Source organism: Suricata suricatta, chromosome 7, assembly GCF_006229205.1.
Source record: "Suricata suricatta isolate VVHF042 chromosome 7, meerkat_22Aug2017_6uvM2_HiC, whole genome shotgun sequence".
Taxonomy (NCBI): domain Eukaryota; kingdom Metazoa; phylum Chordata; class Mammalia; order Carnivora; family Herpestidae; genus Suricata; species Suricata suricatta.
The window spans coordinates 43,868,585-43,888,533 of NC_043706.1; the positions used below are offsets into that span (position 1 = coordinate 43,868,585).

The 19,949-nt window shown below is 36.0% G+C and overlaps 1 protein-coding gene across 1 annotated transcript in view; it reads left to right on the plus strand.

The window, feature by feature from the left end:
• The window catches only part of CD2AP (CD2 associated protein), a 140,456-nt gene that overhangs the window by 74,335 nt on the left and 46,172 nt on the right, over positions 1–19,949 (plus strand). The window contains exons 6-8 of the mRNA XM_029944200.1: positions 15,573–15,760; positions 18,262–18,340; positions 18,732–18,826. Coding sequence (XP_029800060.1) covers positions 15,573–15,760; positions 18,262–18,340; positions 18,732–18,826 — 362 coding nt within the window. The remainder of the gene's footprint in view (positions 1–15,572; positions 15,761–18,261; positions 18,341–18,731; positions 18,827–19,949) is intronic.

Consider the following 19,949-nt stretch of genomic DNA (forward strand, 5'->3'; position numbering starts at 1 on the left):
GCTGCTTTATTCAGGAAGCTGGCAACTTCAGAAGATGGTGGATCAATGTCTCAAAGACTGTCTTCCCTGTCCAGGCAAAGCTGGACAATTTTGAAGGGAAGGCATGGGAAAAAGTGAGGGGGGAGGCAACCTGCAGGAGAAGCAGTGTCCAGGCTGTGTAGTCATATGTGGACATGACCCTAACAGACTTGCTGGCATCAACAGCAACTATTTTCAAATGTAATTAGGTCTTATATTCTGGTCCCTTCATTCCTCAAGGCCAGTGGTCTGCAAATGTCAAAGTAAGTTAGTTCTGCTGCAGGTCAAGTTAGTTCTGACTTAGGTCAGCCAGCAAGGAGTGCATAAACTTGAAGTAAATAAGTTAACCCTAACACCTTAACACAGGAATACTGTTACAGAGAGAGAGTTCTTATCCCATTGAGTGGCCATAACATCGTTGTTGAAGTGTAGTTGACCAGTTTGTGCACACTGTTATCATGGCACCCACAGCTGTTGTGCATGTGTATGACTTTCCTCTTCAGCGGGCTATCAGCTGTTTATAGGCAGAAACTGTTCTTTTTCTTTGCTCACTGCATACTGTAGGGGTCCAAAAAATGAATAGCTTATGGTCTGTTTAATTTTTATTCTAGAGTATTACATTTCATCGTCTCTTATATGCCTTTTTATAGTGCCAGCTCTTTGAGGAAGAATAGTGTAAATAAAACTTCACAATTTATATCTGGAACAGGTATCCCTCATTCCAGTCGATTATGTCATCTATTTTCTGGAGCACAGAGGAATGCCACTGGGTATTTCTAGGGAAAGTGAATGAATCTCTGCTGTGTTTGGTTAGCCTACTTGCACAGAGCGGTGTGCTTTTAAAATCAGGGCATTGAGGGGCGCCTGGGTGGCTCAGTTGGTTAAGCCTCCGACTTCGGCTCAGGTCAGATCTCACATTCCTGGATTCTAGCCCCGCGTCAGGCTCTGTGCTAATAGCTAGCTCAGAGCCTGGAGCCTGCTTCCGGTTCTGTGTCTCCTTCTCTCTCTGCCCCTCCTCCTCTCATGCTCTGTCTTTCTCTGTATCAAAAATAAATAAAACGTTAAAAAATAAATTAAAAAAAAATAAAATCAGGGCATTGATTAGTCAGCGTTTGAGGGTAATTATTACCTCTGGACAATAGTATTACTTCATGTTTCTTGGTTCACTTGAGATGCAGATGAAAGCTGTACACTCTCTGAAAAGTATACATATAATCATATGGATAAGATTTTACATATTGGTTCCTTTGGTACATAGTTCACATATGCACACATACACATATATGACTAGATTCTTGGTTCAAAAATTATTATTTTGGAGCAACTGGGTGGCTCAGTCGGTTGAGTGTGCAACTTCAGTTCAGGTCATGATCTCATGGTTCATTAGTTTAAGCCCCACATTGAGCTTTCTGCTCTCAGTGCAGGGCCTGCTTTGGATCCTCTGTTCTCCCATCTCTCTGTCCCTCTCTTACTCTCTCTAAAAAAGTGTATAAAAATGTACATTATAATATGAAAAACATCTTTTTCTGTCTTTTATGACAGAAAAACTTTTAAACTTTTTAAACTTTTTATTTTTGAGAGAGAGTGGGTTAGGAGCAGAGAGCCAGGGGTACAGAGAATCCAAAGCAGGCTCCGCACTGACAGCAGAGAGCCCAGTGCAGGGCTTGGACCCATGAACTGTGAGATAATGACCTGAGTTGAAGTTGGATGCTTCATAACACTTGTGCATTGTAACACTTGTCTCCGCCCATGCAGTTTTCTCTTCTGCTCTGTACAGAAAGCGTTTGTATTTTCTTGGTATCCTCCCAGTGTGTGTTTATGCAGGCACATATGAAAACATACATTTGTATATTTCCTTCTTTCTTAAACTATAGTATAGAATGTTGTTCAGAATATGCTGCAGTAAAAACAGCCTAAGAATCATGGTGGCTTAAAAGAAAGACAGGGGCGCCTGGGTGGCTCAGTCGGTTAGGCATCCGACTTCAGCGCAGGTCATGATCTCACGGCTTGTGGGTTCGGGCCCTGCGTCTGGCCCTGCTGTCAGCTCAGAGCCTGGAACCTGCTTTGGATTGTGTGTCTCCCTCTCTCTACCTCTACCCCAGCTCACACTCTGTCTTTCTCTCTCTCCCTCTCTCTCAAAAATAAATAAACATTAAAAAAATTTTAAAACACCAAAGACATAATTATTTAGGGACTTAAACTCATGGAGTCTCCTTTTTGACTCATGGCTTAAAGCTTGCAAAGGCAGGGGAGAAGGAGCATGGCTTTTAAAGCTTCTGCTCCAGTTTTACACATACTGCGTCCACTCCCATTGTATAGGACAGCCATGGTCATGCCTAAGTCAAATAGAGCAGGGATATATAATTTTCCTACAAGTTGGGACACCAAATATGATTAAGAATACAGTCTATCACATATGCTATCATGGATTATTTTTTGAGAATCCATTATTTAATACTCATTGGCCTTATAGGGTACCTGATGGGCTCAGTCACGTCTGACTCTTGATTTCAGCTCAGGTCATGATCTCATGATCTCATGATTTTGTGGGTACACTTGGTTTGTGGGTTTGAGCCCCGCATTAGGCTCTGCCCTGACAGGGCAGTGCCTGCTTGGGATTCTCTCTTTCTCTCTGTCCCTCTCTCAAAAAGTAAATAAAGTAAAACAAAACAAAGGCTCATTAGCCTTTTAAAGGAGCTCACGTGTCCTTTTTTTTTTTTTTTTTTTTAGCTCTGTGTATGTAATAAAAATTAATGACAACACTAACGTCATGGGTATTTAGTATGAAATGGTGATGGCCCGTAACCTTGTTAAAGGTGCAAGTTTCCATTTTTAGGTTACCTCCCATTTCTAAGTGTTCTTCCAATGTATTCTTTCCTCTTTAACTTTGCAGTGAACTTTTTAAGATTTTAAATATCTCTAAGGCTCTAACTCAACTATGTGAATTAAAGAAACAAATAATTGAATCTTTTAAAAGTTTGTCTTTTGGTTAGCGTCTGTCTAATGTCCTTTATTTAATCCATACCTCCTATAAAGCATGCCCTCATTTTTCAGATTATGTTTATAGAGAAAACTTGGCATAGCAGCTGGCAAGTTTTGAGGCATAATAGATGTTAGTTTTTTTCTTACCACACTATTTTATTTTTACTTCTTTACCTCATTCTTTCCTTCAGTTTGCCTGTTTCAAAAAACGTGGAGTCAGTTGTATTTGAATAGTGACCTGAGAAAGTCATGTTAAGCAGAGCAGTTTTTATTTCTAGGAGTTGGAGTGCGGTGGAGTTGGGAAGCTGAAATCTATCTCAGTGAAGATATTGATTATGTTGAAAGATAGGAAATCAATGAGATAGGGAGATACAGAAGAGTCATAAAAGACAATTATTTTATGTTACACTTACTTGAGAATTGTTGATATTCTAAGGTCAGAACTTAGGTTTTAAGGATGTGTAAAAACCATTAGAGAACTAACAAGTACTGAAAACATCTGGCTTAATTTAGTGGTGCAGTTACTACTTAGCAGACTGTCCCCTGAATTACTTCTCATGCGTGTTATTGTTTCTTATTTTTCACAGATAACTGGATTTACTAGTATTTACTTTTAATATTAAAATTTGTTATGAATTAAAGCTTATGGTGAAGTGATGTGTATGATGCCCTGTAAACTCAGCCCTTAAAACATGTACAAAAGTTTAAGTCCATGTAGGGCTACCAGCAAAAGAAGTACAATTTACATTTTATTATATTTATACATTTATATTTTATATTTATAATTTTTTGTAACTACTATGGGTACTTTCTTACACTATTCAGCCTTATTTGAATTTTAGTAACTTTGCAGAATTTTATCTGCTAAAAATGTACTTCCTTGCCTGTTTAACCCCTTTAAAATAACATCACATTCTAAATGTAGAGCTTTGTAATTATGGGGTGGGAAGTCAGTGGTTGCAGTTACACTATAATTCCCTTTTTAAAGAACTCTAACTTTTAGGCAAAAAGTTTCTGCATATTCATTTGAATGCCAGGTAGTGCTTTATAAGGCCCTTAGAAACCTCTAGTGATAAAAGAATATGGTTCTTTTAAGTTTTGGTTTAAGAGTTCCATCTCATGCATTATGATTCCAAGAACTGATCCACTATTCCTATGTCCTAACAAAATGTAATGTACTCTGTCTGTAATCGGTATTTTTACAGTCTTTTTATTCTATTTTGCTTATTTAGCAAAATAGTGTGTTGTGTTTCTTTCTAGTAGCTGTTATAAGAATTACAGTTGACCCTACATTATAAAATGTTATTTTTTGTTTATAGTATTGAAAAGCCATATCCAGCACATTTGATTAGTTTACATAGTTTCCCCTCACACCCCTTTACATTTAGTAAAGCTGTTCTCTTTAATAAACTAAAATATATGGGAGGATGTTCTTGATTTGGCCAGTTGAACTCTAGCTATTCATGTTAAGAATTTAATCCTGACTCAAGACAATATGGGCAGTTAATGGGCAGTTTACTTTTATGTCTTCAGTTTTCATTGAAGAACTGTAGAATAAAAGTTATAAGATGATCACTATTGCATTTTTATAGGCATGTGGTAAGTTCAAAATTTGTTACTTGGTGATTTCTTTATACCGTCTCAAGATAAATGTCTTCTGATAAGCAATTTCAGGAAAAGCTTTGCTTCTCTAGGGAAGTGTTATGTTTCCATTTTTATAATGAAATGGAAACTCCTTTTTCACTTTGTCAAATACACTTAACCTTTTTTGTTAGATGTCCTTTGTAATCTTTTACATTCTACTTATTTCCTAAGTAGGACTTGATTTCGATATACCCCCCTTATTCTGTAAAGCCAGTGACTATAGCTTCTCGTATTTCTACTCTGTGTGAGTCTCCTCCCTGCCTTAAGCCTATAAAAATTTCCCTTTAGATGTCTAATAGGCATCTCAAACTTAAGGTGGTCAAAACGAATCTTCTCTCCTTTTCCTAGCACCTAGATTTGATCTCTACCATTTTCCTCATCAGAATTAATGGCAACTCCATTTTTTTATTTAAACCAAAGAGTTGGATTCATCTTTAACTCTTTTAATCTCACATTCTACACTTGATTCATTAGCTGATTTTGTCGCCTGCTAAATACTGCTCCTGCTCTGGTGTAAGTTATCTTTTGCTGTACAATTGCAGTCGGCTGTCATTTGCAATTACCTGCCTCCTGAATGTTAATGTGCTTACTTCCAGTAGGTACGCATTTTGCTTAGAGTAAAAGCCAGAGTCTTTTTAAATGGGCTACAAAGCTCTGTGACGTGGCATCCGGATATGCCTCCCGCTACTTCTCTGACTTTGTCTCCTATCTAACTCTCCTCTTTGTGCATGTTGGTCTCCTTACAGTTTTAAAGATGTTAGGAACATTGCTGTTGCCCAGCCTTTGCAGAAGCTTTGGAGTTAGATGAGATCACCTGGAGAGGCTGTCTAGAGTGAAGATAAGAGCCTTGAACCGAATCCTATATAGCAACATTTATGGTATGAGCTGAGGTAGAATTACTAAAAAGAAGACCAAGAAGGCACAAAGAGAGAGCCAGGAGGAAACCTATGAATGTGTGGTAATCAGAGAAGAGAGTTTTCCAGGGAGGCCAGAGGCAGTACTGTCTGATGCTGCTTGTGAGGTTAAGTAAGGTAAGATAAATAAAATGTAGTCTTGGATTTAGGGGCAGAGAGATCATGACCTGGATAAGGGCAGTAAAGAAAGATGAGTGGGACAGGAGCTTGACATGACTGGGTGGGGAAGCAGGGGAGGGAGGAAGTATAAAACAGTGTAGCTGTTGAAAACAACGTATATTCAATGGCAAAGAACAAGTAGAGAGGGAGAAGTTGAAGATGCAAATTCAGAAGAATGGGATTTATCACGAGAACAGGATTTGAACAGGATTTGCCCGGAAGGTAGAGGAAGTGAGATTCACACTGTAGGTATCATGATTAGTTTCAGTTGATTGGAGAGACACCAGTTAGTGCCTAGAAATTCCCAGAGAGATGTCTGACTTTTTTTTTTCCTGTAAAAGAGGAGAGATGCCAAAAAAGAGAGGTCAGAATTTTGAGGAGACTAAAAGGGTGCCCACAGTTCAGTGTTTTGAGCCATACATTCCTCTGGGTTTGACTGGGCTACTAGAGGCCTACATGGCACAAAATATAAATTTTAATTATTTAAAACACAGACATTTTCTTAGGAAATGTAGGATTATTTTTACGATCTTTGATAGTGAAAGATATTCTTTGTAGTAAAAAGGGGGAATTTATGCTAGCACTTGTAGATTCTAAGTCTTTCTACTTGGTTTATGTGTTTTACTTTAAGATACTCTATGTTAGTTTCTCATTTAATGCTTAATTTTTTAATGTCTTTATTTTATTTTGAGAGAGAGAGACAGAGAACGGGAGGGGCAATAGAATGTGAAGCAGGCTCCAGGCTCTGAGCTGTCAGCACAGAGCCCAATGTGAGGCTTGAACCCACGGACTGTGAGATCATGACTTGAGCCAAAGTTGGATGTTCAACCAACTGAGCATCCCAGGTGCCCCGATTCTCATTTAATGTTTAATAGTAAACTTGAGTTGGGGCTCCTGGGTGACTCAGTCAGTTTAGCATCTTATTCTTGATTCCTGAATAGGTCATGATCCCAGGGTTGTGGGACTGAGCTTCATGTCAGGCTCCAGGCTGGGTGTGGTGTCTGCTTAAGATTCTCCCAGTCTCCCTCTGTCTCCTTTCCCCATTGACATGCTCTCTCTCTAAAATAGAAAAATAAATAGCGAACTTGGATTGCTTCTATTAAATGCTTTGTATTTTCATCAAGTTTCTACTTTTTAGTACTTCAGCACACAGTACAGCTTACATAAAGATTCTTTTTATTTTTTTCAACAATTATATTTTAGGACTTTTGGTTATTTTTAGTCTTTTTATTTGGAAGTATAAGCCATTAAGAGGCTTTTGCTATAGAGATTTAGTGCAAAAGGAAGAGAGAGTTTTAGGCATAATAGGAAGACTTGCTTATTATGTTTTCTGACAGTGGCACACATAAAATTTAGATACAATTTTTCTATAAGCTTAGCAATTCAAGAACAATCTGACAGGTAAAGTATATAGGCATAAAAATTTTTAGAATACCAGATAGGTGAGATTTCTATTTTCTCTGATTATAAAACCTCCTGTTCACACCCAACCCCTTCTCCATATACCTTTCTTTTCTCCTCTCCCCCTTCTCTTCCCATTCTTCCCTTGTGGTTGAGATGTTTTCCCTTTTATTTTTTGTTCTGTGTTATCATGCTCTCTCTTAACTTGAATGGTGCTCAGTAATACATCTTTAAACTCAGTAAAAATAATAGCCACTGAGCCAGACACTGTTGGGCACTTTATAGGAATTAATTTAATCCTCATAGCTGTTTTATGAAGGATCTTGTTTTATAAGTGAAGAAACTGGGCACATATAGTAGAGGAGGTAATATGAATCTGGAAGATTTGACTCTATGGAGCACCTGGGTAACTCATTAGATTAAGCATCTGACTTTGGCTCAGGTCATGATCTCACGGTTTGAGAGTTTTAACCCCATGTCGGGCTCTGTGCTGACAGCTCAGAGCCTGCAGCTTGCTTTGGATCCTATGTCTCCCTCTCTCTCTCTGTCCCTACATATCAGTTGCATTCTTCAGCTATAATAACTAAAATTTTCTCCAGAAATTCTCCATATCTCTTGGGGAGCAAAAGCACTCCAGGTTGAGAAACACTGGTTTTTAAAGGATTAGAACAAGATCTAGCACTGACCTACATTAAATAAAGTGAATTACTAGCTAAGTATCAAGAAGTAGCAAAATGTGACAATTTGGAGGAAAAATTAATTGATAGAAAGTGAACAAGAGAGGATCAAATTGTCAACAACGATGTTAAAATAACTATAATAAAGATGCTCAGCATGCTCAAGGATGTAATGGAAAGTGTGAACATAATGAGGGAAATCAAAGATATAATAAAAGAACTAAATGGAAATAACCACTAGAGACAAAATACACAATGTCTGAAATTAATTCCTTCTTGTGGAATTTTGCCAGTAGAGTATGAAGAAAAAAATGATTGAACTTGAAAATGTAGCAATAGACTTTATTCAGAATGAAGCAAAAAGAGCATAAAGACTGCAAAAACCTTGGGATAATTTTAAGTCTAAGATACATAGATAGAGTTTCAGAAGAAGAGGGAGAAAGAAGGTGGTCAGGAAAAATATTTCAAGAAAGAATATTAAAATATGTCCAATTTGATGCAAACTATAAATCCACAAATTCAGAATGGATAAACACACACACTTAGAGCTTGTAAGAGCACATCATAATTAAGTGCTGAAAATAAACAGTGAAGTGAAAAATTTCAGGAAGTAGAGGAAAAAGGCACTTCAGGTTGAGAAGAATGAAGATAAAAATCTACAGAAGGGCACCTGTGTGGCTCAGTTGGTTGAGCGTCCAACTCTTGATTTCCACTCAGGTCACGATCTCATGATTCATGAGATCAATCCCTGTGTTGGGTTCTGAGCTGACTGACAGTATGGAGCCTGCCTGGGATTCTCTCTCTCCCTCTCTCATACACAAGTCCTTTCTCCCTCTTTCTCTCAAAATAAATAAGCTTTAAAAAAAAGACAAAAATCCACACATAATCATCAGATACTAAGTATGGTGGAAGACAATGGAATGAGATCTTTGAAGTATTGAAGGAAGAAAAGTGGTCAACCTAGAATTCTATTGAATTTTGAATTCAATTCTATTTTTGTGAAAATACTCTTCAGAATAAAGGTAAGATGAAAACGTTTTTAGGCAAGGGTTCCTGGGTGGCTCAGTCGGTTAAGCAGCTCACTCTTACTCTCTGCTCAGGTCTTGATCTCAGGGTTGTGAATTCAAGCCCCATGTTAGGTTGTCTCCTAGGCAGGCGTGGAGCCCATTTTAAAAAATAACAAAAGTTCTTAGCCAAACAATAGAGATTTCATCGCCAGCAGACTAGCATCCTAAAGAAGATTTAAGGCAAATTATCCAGGAAAAAAGCAAAGTGATACTAGATGGAAACTTGTATCTATATAAGCAGAATGAAGAGTGACAGAAATAGAGGTAAATATGTGGATAAGCATAAAACGGTTTCCCATTTTTAAATTTCTTTAACAGACATTTAAAGCAAAATAATATATCATGGGATACGTAATGTAGAATAAAATGTATGTATGTATGACAACAGTAGTCATAAATACAGAAGAGATGAAATAGAAATGTACCCATCGTAAGGCTGTTATATGTGAAGTGGTATAATCTTATTTGAATGTAGATTTTGGTGGGTTAATGATGCATATTACAAGGCCACAGCAACCCCTAAGAAAGTAAAACAATGAGGAATAGCTAATAAATAATAAAATGAAATGCTAAAAAAATACTTAAAAAAAAGAGACACAAAAAAAAACTCAAAATGGATTAAAGACTTCAACAAATACCTGAAATCATAAAACTCCTAGGAGAAAACATAGGTGGTAAGCCCTTTGATGTCAGTCTTGGAGATGATTTTTTGGACTTGACTCCAAAAGCAAAAATGAACAGATGGTACTACATCAGTCTAAAAATCTTCTCTGCAGCAAAGGAAGCCATCAAAATAATGAAAAGGCAGTCTGTGGAATAGGAGAAAATATTTGCAAATCATAATATCTTAGAAGGCATTAATATCCATTTATATATATATATATATATATACATATATATATGTAAAGAACTTATATAACTAAAAAACATTAAAGAATGGGCAGGGGATCTGAATAGGTATTTTTTCAAAGATGATGTACAGGTGGCCTATATATACATAAGAAGGTGCTCAACATCACTAGTATTCAGAGGAATGCAAACCAAAACCACAATGAAATATCACCTTGCACCTGTTCAAATGGCTATTAGCAAAAAGAGCAGAAGTGTTTGTGAGGATGTAGAGAAAAGAGAACCTGAACTGTTGGTGGGAATGTAAATTGGCACAGCCACAATTTTTTTTATAGTTTATTACAAGTTGGTTTCCATATAACACCCAGTGTTCATCCCAAGTGCCCTCCTCCATGCCCATCACTTCCTCCCCCGCCCTTAACCCCTCAGTTTGTTTTCAGTAGTCAAGAGTCTCTCATGATTTGCCTCCTTCCCTTTACCTCTTTTCCCCTCCTTTTCCTCCCCATGGTCCTCTGTTAAGTTTCTCCTGTTAGACTTATGAGTGAAAACATATGGTATCTGTCCTTCTCTGCCTGACTTATTTCACTTAGCATGACACCCTCGAGGTCCATCCACTTTTCTACAAATGGTCATATTTCATTCTTTCTCATTGCTATGTAATACTCCATTGTGTATATATACCACATCTTCTTGATCCACTCATCAGGTGATGGACATTTAGGCTTTTTCCATGATTTGGCTATTGTTGACAGTGCTGCTATGAACATTGGGGTACATGTGCCCCTATGCATCAGCATTTCTGTATGCTTTGGGTAAATCCCCAGCAGTGCTATTGCTGGGTCATAGGGGAGTTCTACTGTTAATTTTTTTGAGGAACCTCCACACTTGTTGCATAGCCACTATTGAAGACAGTATGGAGGTTCCTCAAAAAGTGAAAATAAAACTACCATGTGATATAGCAATCCCACTTCTGGTCATTAACCTGAAGAAGAGTGGTACTCTAACTTGCAAAGATATCCACACCCTTGTGTTTATCACAACATTATTTACATAATGGACAAAGAAAATGTATTATGGGGCACCTGGGTGGTTTGTCAGTTGAGCATCTGACTTTTGGTTTCAGCTCTGGCCATGATCTTGCCATTTGTGAGATCAAGTCCCCCACTGATTTTGGAATTCTCTTTGCCCCACCCCATTTACACACTCTTACGCACACACTCTCGTGCACACTCCCTTGTTCATGCTCTCTATCAAAATAAACATTAAGTTACAAAAAGAAAATGTTATATATGCACAGTAGAATATTATTCAGCCACAGAATATAAAGAAATCTTGCCATTTGCATCAACATGGATAAACCTTATAAGTGAAGTAAGTCATGAATGACTTTTAAGTGAAATAAATCAGACAGATAAAGACATATACTGTATGATTTCACTTAGATGTAGAGTCTAAAAGGAAACTAAAGAGATACAGAGAATACATTGATGGTTGTCAGAAGTGAGGGGTATAAGATAGGCGGAATGGGTGAAGGTGGTCAAAAGGCACAGACTTCCTGGGGATGTAATGTAAAGTATGGTGACTATAGTTAATAAAATTGTATACTTGAAAATTCATAGAGAAGATCTTGAAAATCTTCATTATACGAAGAAAATGTTGTAACTATGGTGATGGATATTAATTAAGACTTACTGTGGTGATCATTTCATTACATATATACACACACACACGTATGTATGAAATCATTTGTACACCTAAAGCTAATAGAATTTTATATGTCACTAATATCTTAATGAAAAAAGAAACAACAGAGCCCACTGTATCTGTGTGCACAGACTGAGGAAAGGCCACGTGAGGGCACAGTGAGAAGGCAGGAAGCCAGGAAGAGTGATCTCACCAGAACCCAACACAGCATGTTGACCTTGGGCTTCTAGACTTCTGAAATGAAAAAGTAAAGGTCTGTTGTTAAAGACGCCCCCCCCCCCAAACAATACTTCAAAACAAAAAGAGAGAGAGAAAGGAACAAAGACCAACTAGGTAAATAGAAAACAAGTAGCAAGATAATGGATTTAAACCATAGCAGTTATTATATGAAAATTAAGTTGAAATTAATGGAAAGGCCAGTTGACTGGATAATATGCTCCCTACCAGAAACTCACTTGAAATATTAAGGTGTACAGGTTAAAAAAAAGATGAAAAAGAGAATTCTATGCAAAACATAAGAAATCTAGAATAATTACATTAATATCAAAGTGTATTCAGGAAAAAAATATTACCAGGGACAAAAAGAAACATTTCATAATGATAGAGTCAATTCATAAAAATTACATACAATTCTAAACATGTACTATTTAAAAAAATGTTTATTTATTTTGAAAGAGAGAGAGTAGGGTAGGATTAGGGAGGGGGTGGGGAGAGAATCCCAAGCAGACTTAGTGCAGAGCCTGAAATGGGACTCAATCTCACAACCGTGAAATCCTGACCTGAGCCTAAATCAAGAGTCAGGTGCTTAACTGACTGAACCACCCAGGCACCCCTATATATAATCTAATATCAGAACTTGAAGTACATGAGACAGAGATTGCCAGAACTGAAAGCAGGCAAATCCACACAGAGATTTGAACATGCTTCCCTCATTAGATGATAGAACCACTGAACAAAAAATTAGTAATAATGTAGAAGACTTGAATAATCAAATAAGTGGATCCAATTGATGTTTATGGACTAGTTAACCCAACAAGAGAATACACATTTCTTTGAAGAGTACATGGAATGTTTACCAGATAGACCCTTAATGTTTGGGCATCAAAGAAGTCTCAGAAAATTTAAAAGGTTTTGAAGTCCTACAAAGTAGGTTTTGTGACCACAATGGAATTATTTTAGTAATAGATATTTGGGAAGTCCTCAGTTACTCGGAAACTAAGCAATATTTGTAAATAACCTGTTGGTCAAAGAAGAAATTATGAGGGAACTTAAACTGGGTTTTCAAATGAAAACAAAATGGAAAGAAAATTTGTGGAGTGTAGGTAAAACAGCACCTATGGAGAAGTTTATTGCTTTTACTGCTGATACTAGAAAAGAAAAAACTGAAGTCAGTAGTCTAAGTTTTTATCTGAAATTAGTAAAGGAAGAATAAAGTAAACCTGAAATAATTTGGAGCAGGAAATGAGGACAAAAAACTGAAACAAAAAGCCAACATTCAAGAAATTCAGCAAGTTCAACAGTTGAGTTTTTAAAAAAGATAAACAATTGATAAAGTTCTAATGACTCGTCAAAGAAAAAAGAAAAGAGTATTACTGATAACATGAATATCTGATTAATAACCAGATGTGAATGTCACCACAGATTAGATATCAAAGGGATAATGAAAAAATGTACTCATGAATTTGATAACTTAGATGAGTTGTACAAATTCCTTGAACAGGAATAGAACAGAAATAGAAGCAATACAAAGTCTGAGTAGCATTTGAAGAAATTTGAATTTATTATCAAAATCTTCACACAAAATACTGAATTCTGTCAAGCATTTAATCTTTTTTTTAAAAATATTTATTTATTTTTGGGAGAGTGCAAGTAGGGGAGGGGCAGAGAGGGGACTGGAAGATCTGAACCAGGCTCCGTGCTGACAGCAGCGAACCTTTGGAACTCACCAACTGGACTGTGAGATCAGCTGACCGAGCATCCAGGTGCCCCTCTCATCAAACATTGAATCGTAGACAGTATTTTTTCAGATTTCTTAGGTTTATATGACTTTGATGTAAAAATCTCATGAAGTCATGAAAAAATGAACTACAAATCATTATCTCATGAGCATATATCACAAATCAAATCAAAGCATTAGCACATCAAGTCCAGCAAAATGTATAATGGCTATGCATTATGATTAATGGGGTTTATCTCATGTATTCCAAAGTTAATATACTATATTAATAATTTAAAAGACGGTCATCTCAATAGATGAGAATTTTATGTATTCAGCAATTATTTACATTAAAAACTCTCCATAATAGCATCAGAAGGGAACTTTCTAAATCAGACAAACCTCATCCATTGCTAACTTTCTTAATGCAAGATAAAATAGTGATATGGTTATACAGTGGAATACCAATCCAATAAAAAGAAATGAAGTAGGAATGCAAGGAACAGCATGGATATATTTTACACATCCTGCTTAGCAAAACAAGCAGACACAAAATTTCTGTCCTGTATGATTAAGTTTGACACTTTAAAAATACCTAGTGATCAGAGGTTTCTTGTGGTTTGAATTTAGGAGGAATTAAGAAAGATGTATAAGTGTCCATTTTAGGGTGACAAAAGTAGTCTGTATCTTGATTGTTGTGGTTCCATGGTGCATTTGTCAAAAATTATTGGACTGTCCATTTAAAATTGTTTCATTTTATTATAAGTAAACATTCTAATAAAGTTGGTTTAAAAACACATTATAAAAAGTATGTCCCCTAGGCTAATATTGAAAGTAGTTAGAATGGATGGCTGTACTTGGTAGCATTATGTTTTTTAAGTTTGTAAAAGTTGTTTAATTCTCAGTTGTGTGATTGGAGGCTTTTGATATTTAAATCATTATATTAAAATGTTTGGTTCTGGGGTCATTTAGAATTCAGTTCACATGTTGGCTTTGTTACTTTCTATCTATATGGCCTTGGGAAAGTTCTTAACATCTCTTTGCCCAGTTTACTTGTAGTACTTACTGTTAAACCTATGAGTGGTTATATAAATTAGATGCAATTCATGTATAGTGCTTAGCAAGTGCCTGGCATAGATTAAACCCTTAATAAATGTAACTACCATTGTTATTAATTACCTTGTTATTCTTATATCAAACTTCAACAAGATTCCTTTAGTTCAGTGAACTGATAAAATGCATTTTTCCCTACCCCTCAACCGTATTCTAAAATGTTTCTGAAATTTTTTGGAAGATTTGCTCTAGTACTCTGTTTCTTAGATTTTTAAGGCCTTTTGAGAATCTGATGAGGGCTGTGCTACTTTTATCCAGAAAAATAAGCTGAAAAAATACCCACACATTTTCCAGAGGGTATTGACATACTCATTGAAGCCTATAAATAAGAACCTTTGCTACTGATTACGATTATGGAAACAACTTTCTTACTCCTATAATGTTAAAATATCATTAAAAAATTTTTATTATCATTTCAGTTTTCATTGCCTCAAATTTAGACTTCTTAGTTTATTCACCTGTAAGTTAAAATGACAGATTTAAACTTCTAAAAATAAAAACAGACCTTTTAAAATAAAAATTTGGTGGTTATATTTGGAAACTCCCCTAACTTTGATCTGATTGAATCATATAACTTAGAAATGATTAATTTTTGTTTCTCATGTTTTGGTCTGCATTGTCACAAGAGGTGTGAATTTGACATGCTTTTGTTAAGAACCTTATATAATATGACTTCTTAGATTTCTTTTTTTTTTATGTTTTATTTATTTTTGAGAGAGAATGAGCAGGGGAGTGCCAGAGAGAGAGAGGGAGACACCGAATCTGAAGCAGTACTGTCAGCACAGAGCCTGATCTTGGGGCTTGAACTCGTGAACTGTGAGATCATGACCTGAGCCCAAGTCAAATGCTCGACTGACTAAGGCACCCAGGCATCCCCTAGATTTCTTAATTAGCATATTCTTAATTAAATATACCTTAAAATGATATCATCTTAAACAATATCCAAAAAACACAGTATAAGTGAATCTTACTACTTGGGATATTTTAGTACTCATCATTTTACTTTTTATTTTTATTTTACCATTTTTAGTTAGGTATATAATGTAAACAATATGGAATGTTAAGATTTTGTAATTCTACATTCTTCAAAAGCAAATTATCCTTTCAGAAACCGTTTTCACTGGGCCTACCTCACCTTCACCATCTCCGGGGAGTGGGAATGAAGCTGCACCTGGATCAGTCACACAGCCAAAGAAAATTCGAGGAATTGGATTTGGAGATATTTTTAAAGAAGGCTCTGTGAAACTTAGGACAAGAACATCTGGAAGTGAAGTAGAAGAAAAGAAAACAGAAAAGGTAATAATGATGAACTTAGATTAACTCTACTTATTCTCTCATTAAGCATTTTTTAAAATGTAAGTCAGTTTGCAGCTCTGTTACACACCCGTTTTTGAGATTGCTAATGATTGGTTATGAGTGAGCAGACTGTGAGAAACTGTTTTCAGCTTTATAGAGATTAATGTTTATATTTGATTCTCCTGAGGATGTTTATTGGTAAATTTAATACCAACTTTTCTAAGGTTTTAGATCTAGGTAAAAATGGAAAAGGCAGGGGTTTTTTGGTTGTTTTACCTTTTAAATAGAAAATTACGTATTTTTTCTTTAAATCTGAAATAGGCCTAAAACGGGTCATTATAGAATGGATTCACAGATACTAAGTTAATTAGGCACTAAAGTTTGCTCTGGATTGTTGGCAGTGGTGAAATCTGCTCTCCTTCTCTAAATGTATGGAGAACTTTATTTTTCATTAGCATTTTGCTGGCATTGTGAAATAAATCAACATGAATGTACCATAAATTATAGCATCTAATAATAGATTTCAAAGATTTCTAAAAAAATTATATTTATTTAAGCAGTCTCCCACCAAGTGTGGCGTCTGGACTCAAAACCCCAAGATCAAGAGTCATACGATCCTCTAACCAAGCCACACAGGTGCTAGGTCATGTGATAGCCCTTACAACCATAGTCTAGTAAAAATTTTAGTAACAGATTTTATTTATTTATTTTTTTAATGTTTTATTTATTTTTGATACAGAGAGAGACAGAGCATGAGGGGGGTAGGGGCAGAGAGAGAAGGAGACACAGAACCGGAAGCAGGCTCCAGGCTCTGAGCTAGCCGTCAGCACAGAGCCTGATGCGGGGCTTGAACCCATGACCGTGAGATCTGACCTGAGCCGAAGTTGGAGGCTTAACCGACTGAGCCACCCAGGTGCCCCTAGTAAGATTTTAAAATAAACCCATAACTTTTTATTTTGGGGCAAAATAGCTACAATTTTTAGAACATTTCTTTCAAAGCTGTGTTTGAGATTCACACCTTAGATATACAGGTTGAATACTTCAGTTAGGTGGTTTTCCTGTTGACTTCTAGGGCTTTGTTTCATTTTAGTTCTCAGATGTATGTATTTAACTCTTAAGAGTTTAAAGTATTTCAGTATTTACTTGCTTAGTTCAGCTATGTTTCACTAATTAAGTAGTTTTGGTTGGTGAAATACTCAAGATTTCTTCTAAAATGGTTAGTTTCCACAAATTTTTTCTTTACCAGTTTGTTACATATTTTTCATGTAATAATGATTTGGATTCAGGAAAGACAACTTGTACATTCTACCTACCCTCTCCTAGTTCTGAGACTGTCCGGCAGTAAATTCTGGGGCCTAACTGATTCTTGGTTGTAAAAGTAAAGATTGGAACTCTTGTGGTTTTTGGAAAGGTTGGTGCTGCACAGCCATATAAGTAGGGATGCTGGAGAAGCAGTGTTTGCATAATGAGGGACATTGTATAATCTGGGGTTCCTTTCTAACTTTAAGGTTTAGGATTTATAATGAATAACTTTAACTAATGATTACACTAGTACTCTTTCAGTTGCCACTTACAATGTTCACTACTTAAGAGTAATTGTTAGTGAGAGTCATGTCAGGCTCACCCTGTTTGATGGTCTTGTGAACCTTGCTTTGATCACCGATCCAGGAACTGGTATAGAGCACATTTAAGAAGAAATGATAGTTAGAATTGTGAAAAATTAAAGTGAGTATCTTAAAAGATAAACAGAACACACAGTGAGAGGTATGTTAGTGGTATATTTAGAATTTTAACTAGTGAAAGCTAAGGTTAAAAGTAATGTTCTTTCTGGGGAGAGAAGTCAAGGAAAACACTAGTATGAAGACTTAGTCAATTACAATGTGAAATTTTTACTAGACTGTAGTTATAAGGGTTGTAACATTACCTAGGTGTTTTCATTCAGATAGCAGCAGTGAAATACAAAGACTTTGATTTTTTTTCTCTCTATCTCATCCTAGGAAAGTTTAGTGCTGTTCTTTAAAAGCCCACTTTCTGGAGTCAAACTTTCTGGGTTCAAATCCAGGCTCCACCGTTAAAATTGCTGTTAACGGTGGTCAGGTTTAACTGCTTCCTAATCTATAAGAGGAATGAATAATAGTGCTTACTTTTATGCAGATTATTCAGAGGATTAAGTTATAATGTCTGTAAAGTGTTTAGCTAAGGAGTTCCTACTCAGTATGTTTTCAGGCGCTATTATTTTTATTTATTTTAGAGGTTTAAAATTAAGTGACAGTACTGTACTATGGCTATCAGAATTTGTATTATTCTTAAGGTAGAAAGTTAAAAAAATTTGAACTTCTGAGCTATCATTTCAGTAGTTTTGTTATCTCTGTCTTTTCAGTCACATTACTAACCTGGCTCTATGTACCATTAAGGAAGGCTGGCTGACTGAAAATGGAAATTTTGTTTAACACTATTATCTTAATTTTCACTTAAGTTGATATGGTCCTTTTTTTTTGCAGCCCTTAATTATACAGTCAGTAGGATCCAAAACTCAGAGTGTGGAGATAACAAAAACAGACCCAGAAAGTAAAATTAAAGGTGAGTTTTTGAATAAAATTTTCATGTGGGGAAAGAAGCATGCTCAAATGTATTAATACATTTTTTGAAGATGTTTATCAACACTGTACTACTTGATCAGAGTATTAGATCCTACTAGAGGTAAGCACTGCAAGGTCAAAGATATTAGTGTGCTTTGTTCACTGAGACATCTCTCTGCAATTAGAACCAGTGCCTAGAACATAGTAGCACTAGGAACTATTTGAAAGTATGGATTAGTGAAATTGTTACTTATATAATATTGGCCGACATTATTAAATTTATCTTTAACAGCTTCTAGTGTAAATTTTTTTTAACACAAAGTAGAGGCTTAAGAAGTATTGTTAAAAGAACCAACTTATTTAATCTACATTATTTACTTTCTTTATTTTAGCTAAGGAATATTGTAGAACTTTATTTGCCTATGAAGGTACTAATGAAGATGAGCTTTCTTTTAAAGAGGGAGAGATAATCCACTTGATAAGTAAGGTAAGATATTTCTCAGGTTTTCGATGAATTATTTCATTTATTCATTCTTATATTTCCCCTACAATGTAAGGTCTGGAGGAGCTGGGACTTTGTCTTGTTTCTGTGTCCGGAGAACCTGACATGTAGTAAGTGCTCAGAAAAATTTTTTGAGCAGATTTTTATTGTCTGTTTTTATAATAATCGATGTTTTGGGGATTATTTTTACCATCCTGTTGTATTTTTTCTCTAGCCCCAGCTCCCCTAGGTTTCTGTTCTCACTTCCTAGTCCATTCTATTGCATTTTTTTCCCCATCTAATGTTTGTTGTATTGTTTATAATATAAAAAGCAAAAGAAGGGGGCACCTGGATGGCTTGGTCAGCTAAGCGTCTGACTTGATTTCAGCTCAGGTCACAATCCTGTGGTTCATGGAATCCGATGGAGCTCTGCATCCGGCTCTACGCTGACAGCAGAGTGTGGTTGGGATTCTGTTCTCCCCCTATATCTCTCTGTCTTTCCCTCATGCCCACCCTCTCTCCCCCTCTCTCTTTCAAAAATAAATAAACTAAAAATTTTTTAAAAATGAATAGGGAAACAGTTTAAATTCCATCAGTATTGTAAATGTTTATGAGACCATTCTGTGTGTGGAGAATGATACAGCTATTTCAAAGAAATTAAATAGTTTGGTAACAATGAATTATGTCAAAAGAAAAACAAAACCCAGGAGTATTTGGGTGGGCAGAATCCTGTAACTATTTTTGTTGTCGTTTTATTTTTGAGAGAGTGTAAGCCAGGGAGGCACAGAGAGAGAAGTCTCTGCACTGACATCAGTGAGCCTGATGTGGGGCTCAAACTCAGGAACCGTGCGATCATGACCTGAGCTGAAGTCAGGTACTCAACTGACTGAGCCACCCAGGTGCCTCCTGTAACTATTCGTAATAGAAGAAAACTCTAAATAATATGCAGTTTTATTAATAACTATATAGAATAATTTATGAAAAATTTCCCCTTCTCTTAAATTGACTTTGTTATCAGATGGTTTAATATATGTAATTTTTAATATCCATATAGTTTGGACTGATAGCAACCTATTTCTTGTGGCTGGGTGGTGTCTAGAAGGAATTATAGAATATCTTGTTAATTTCC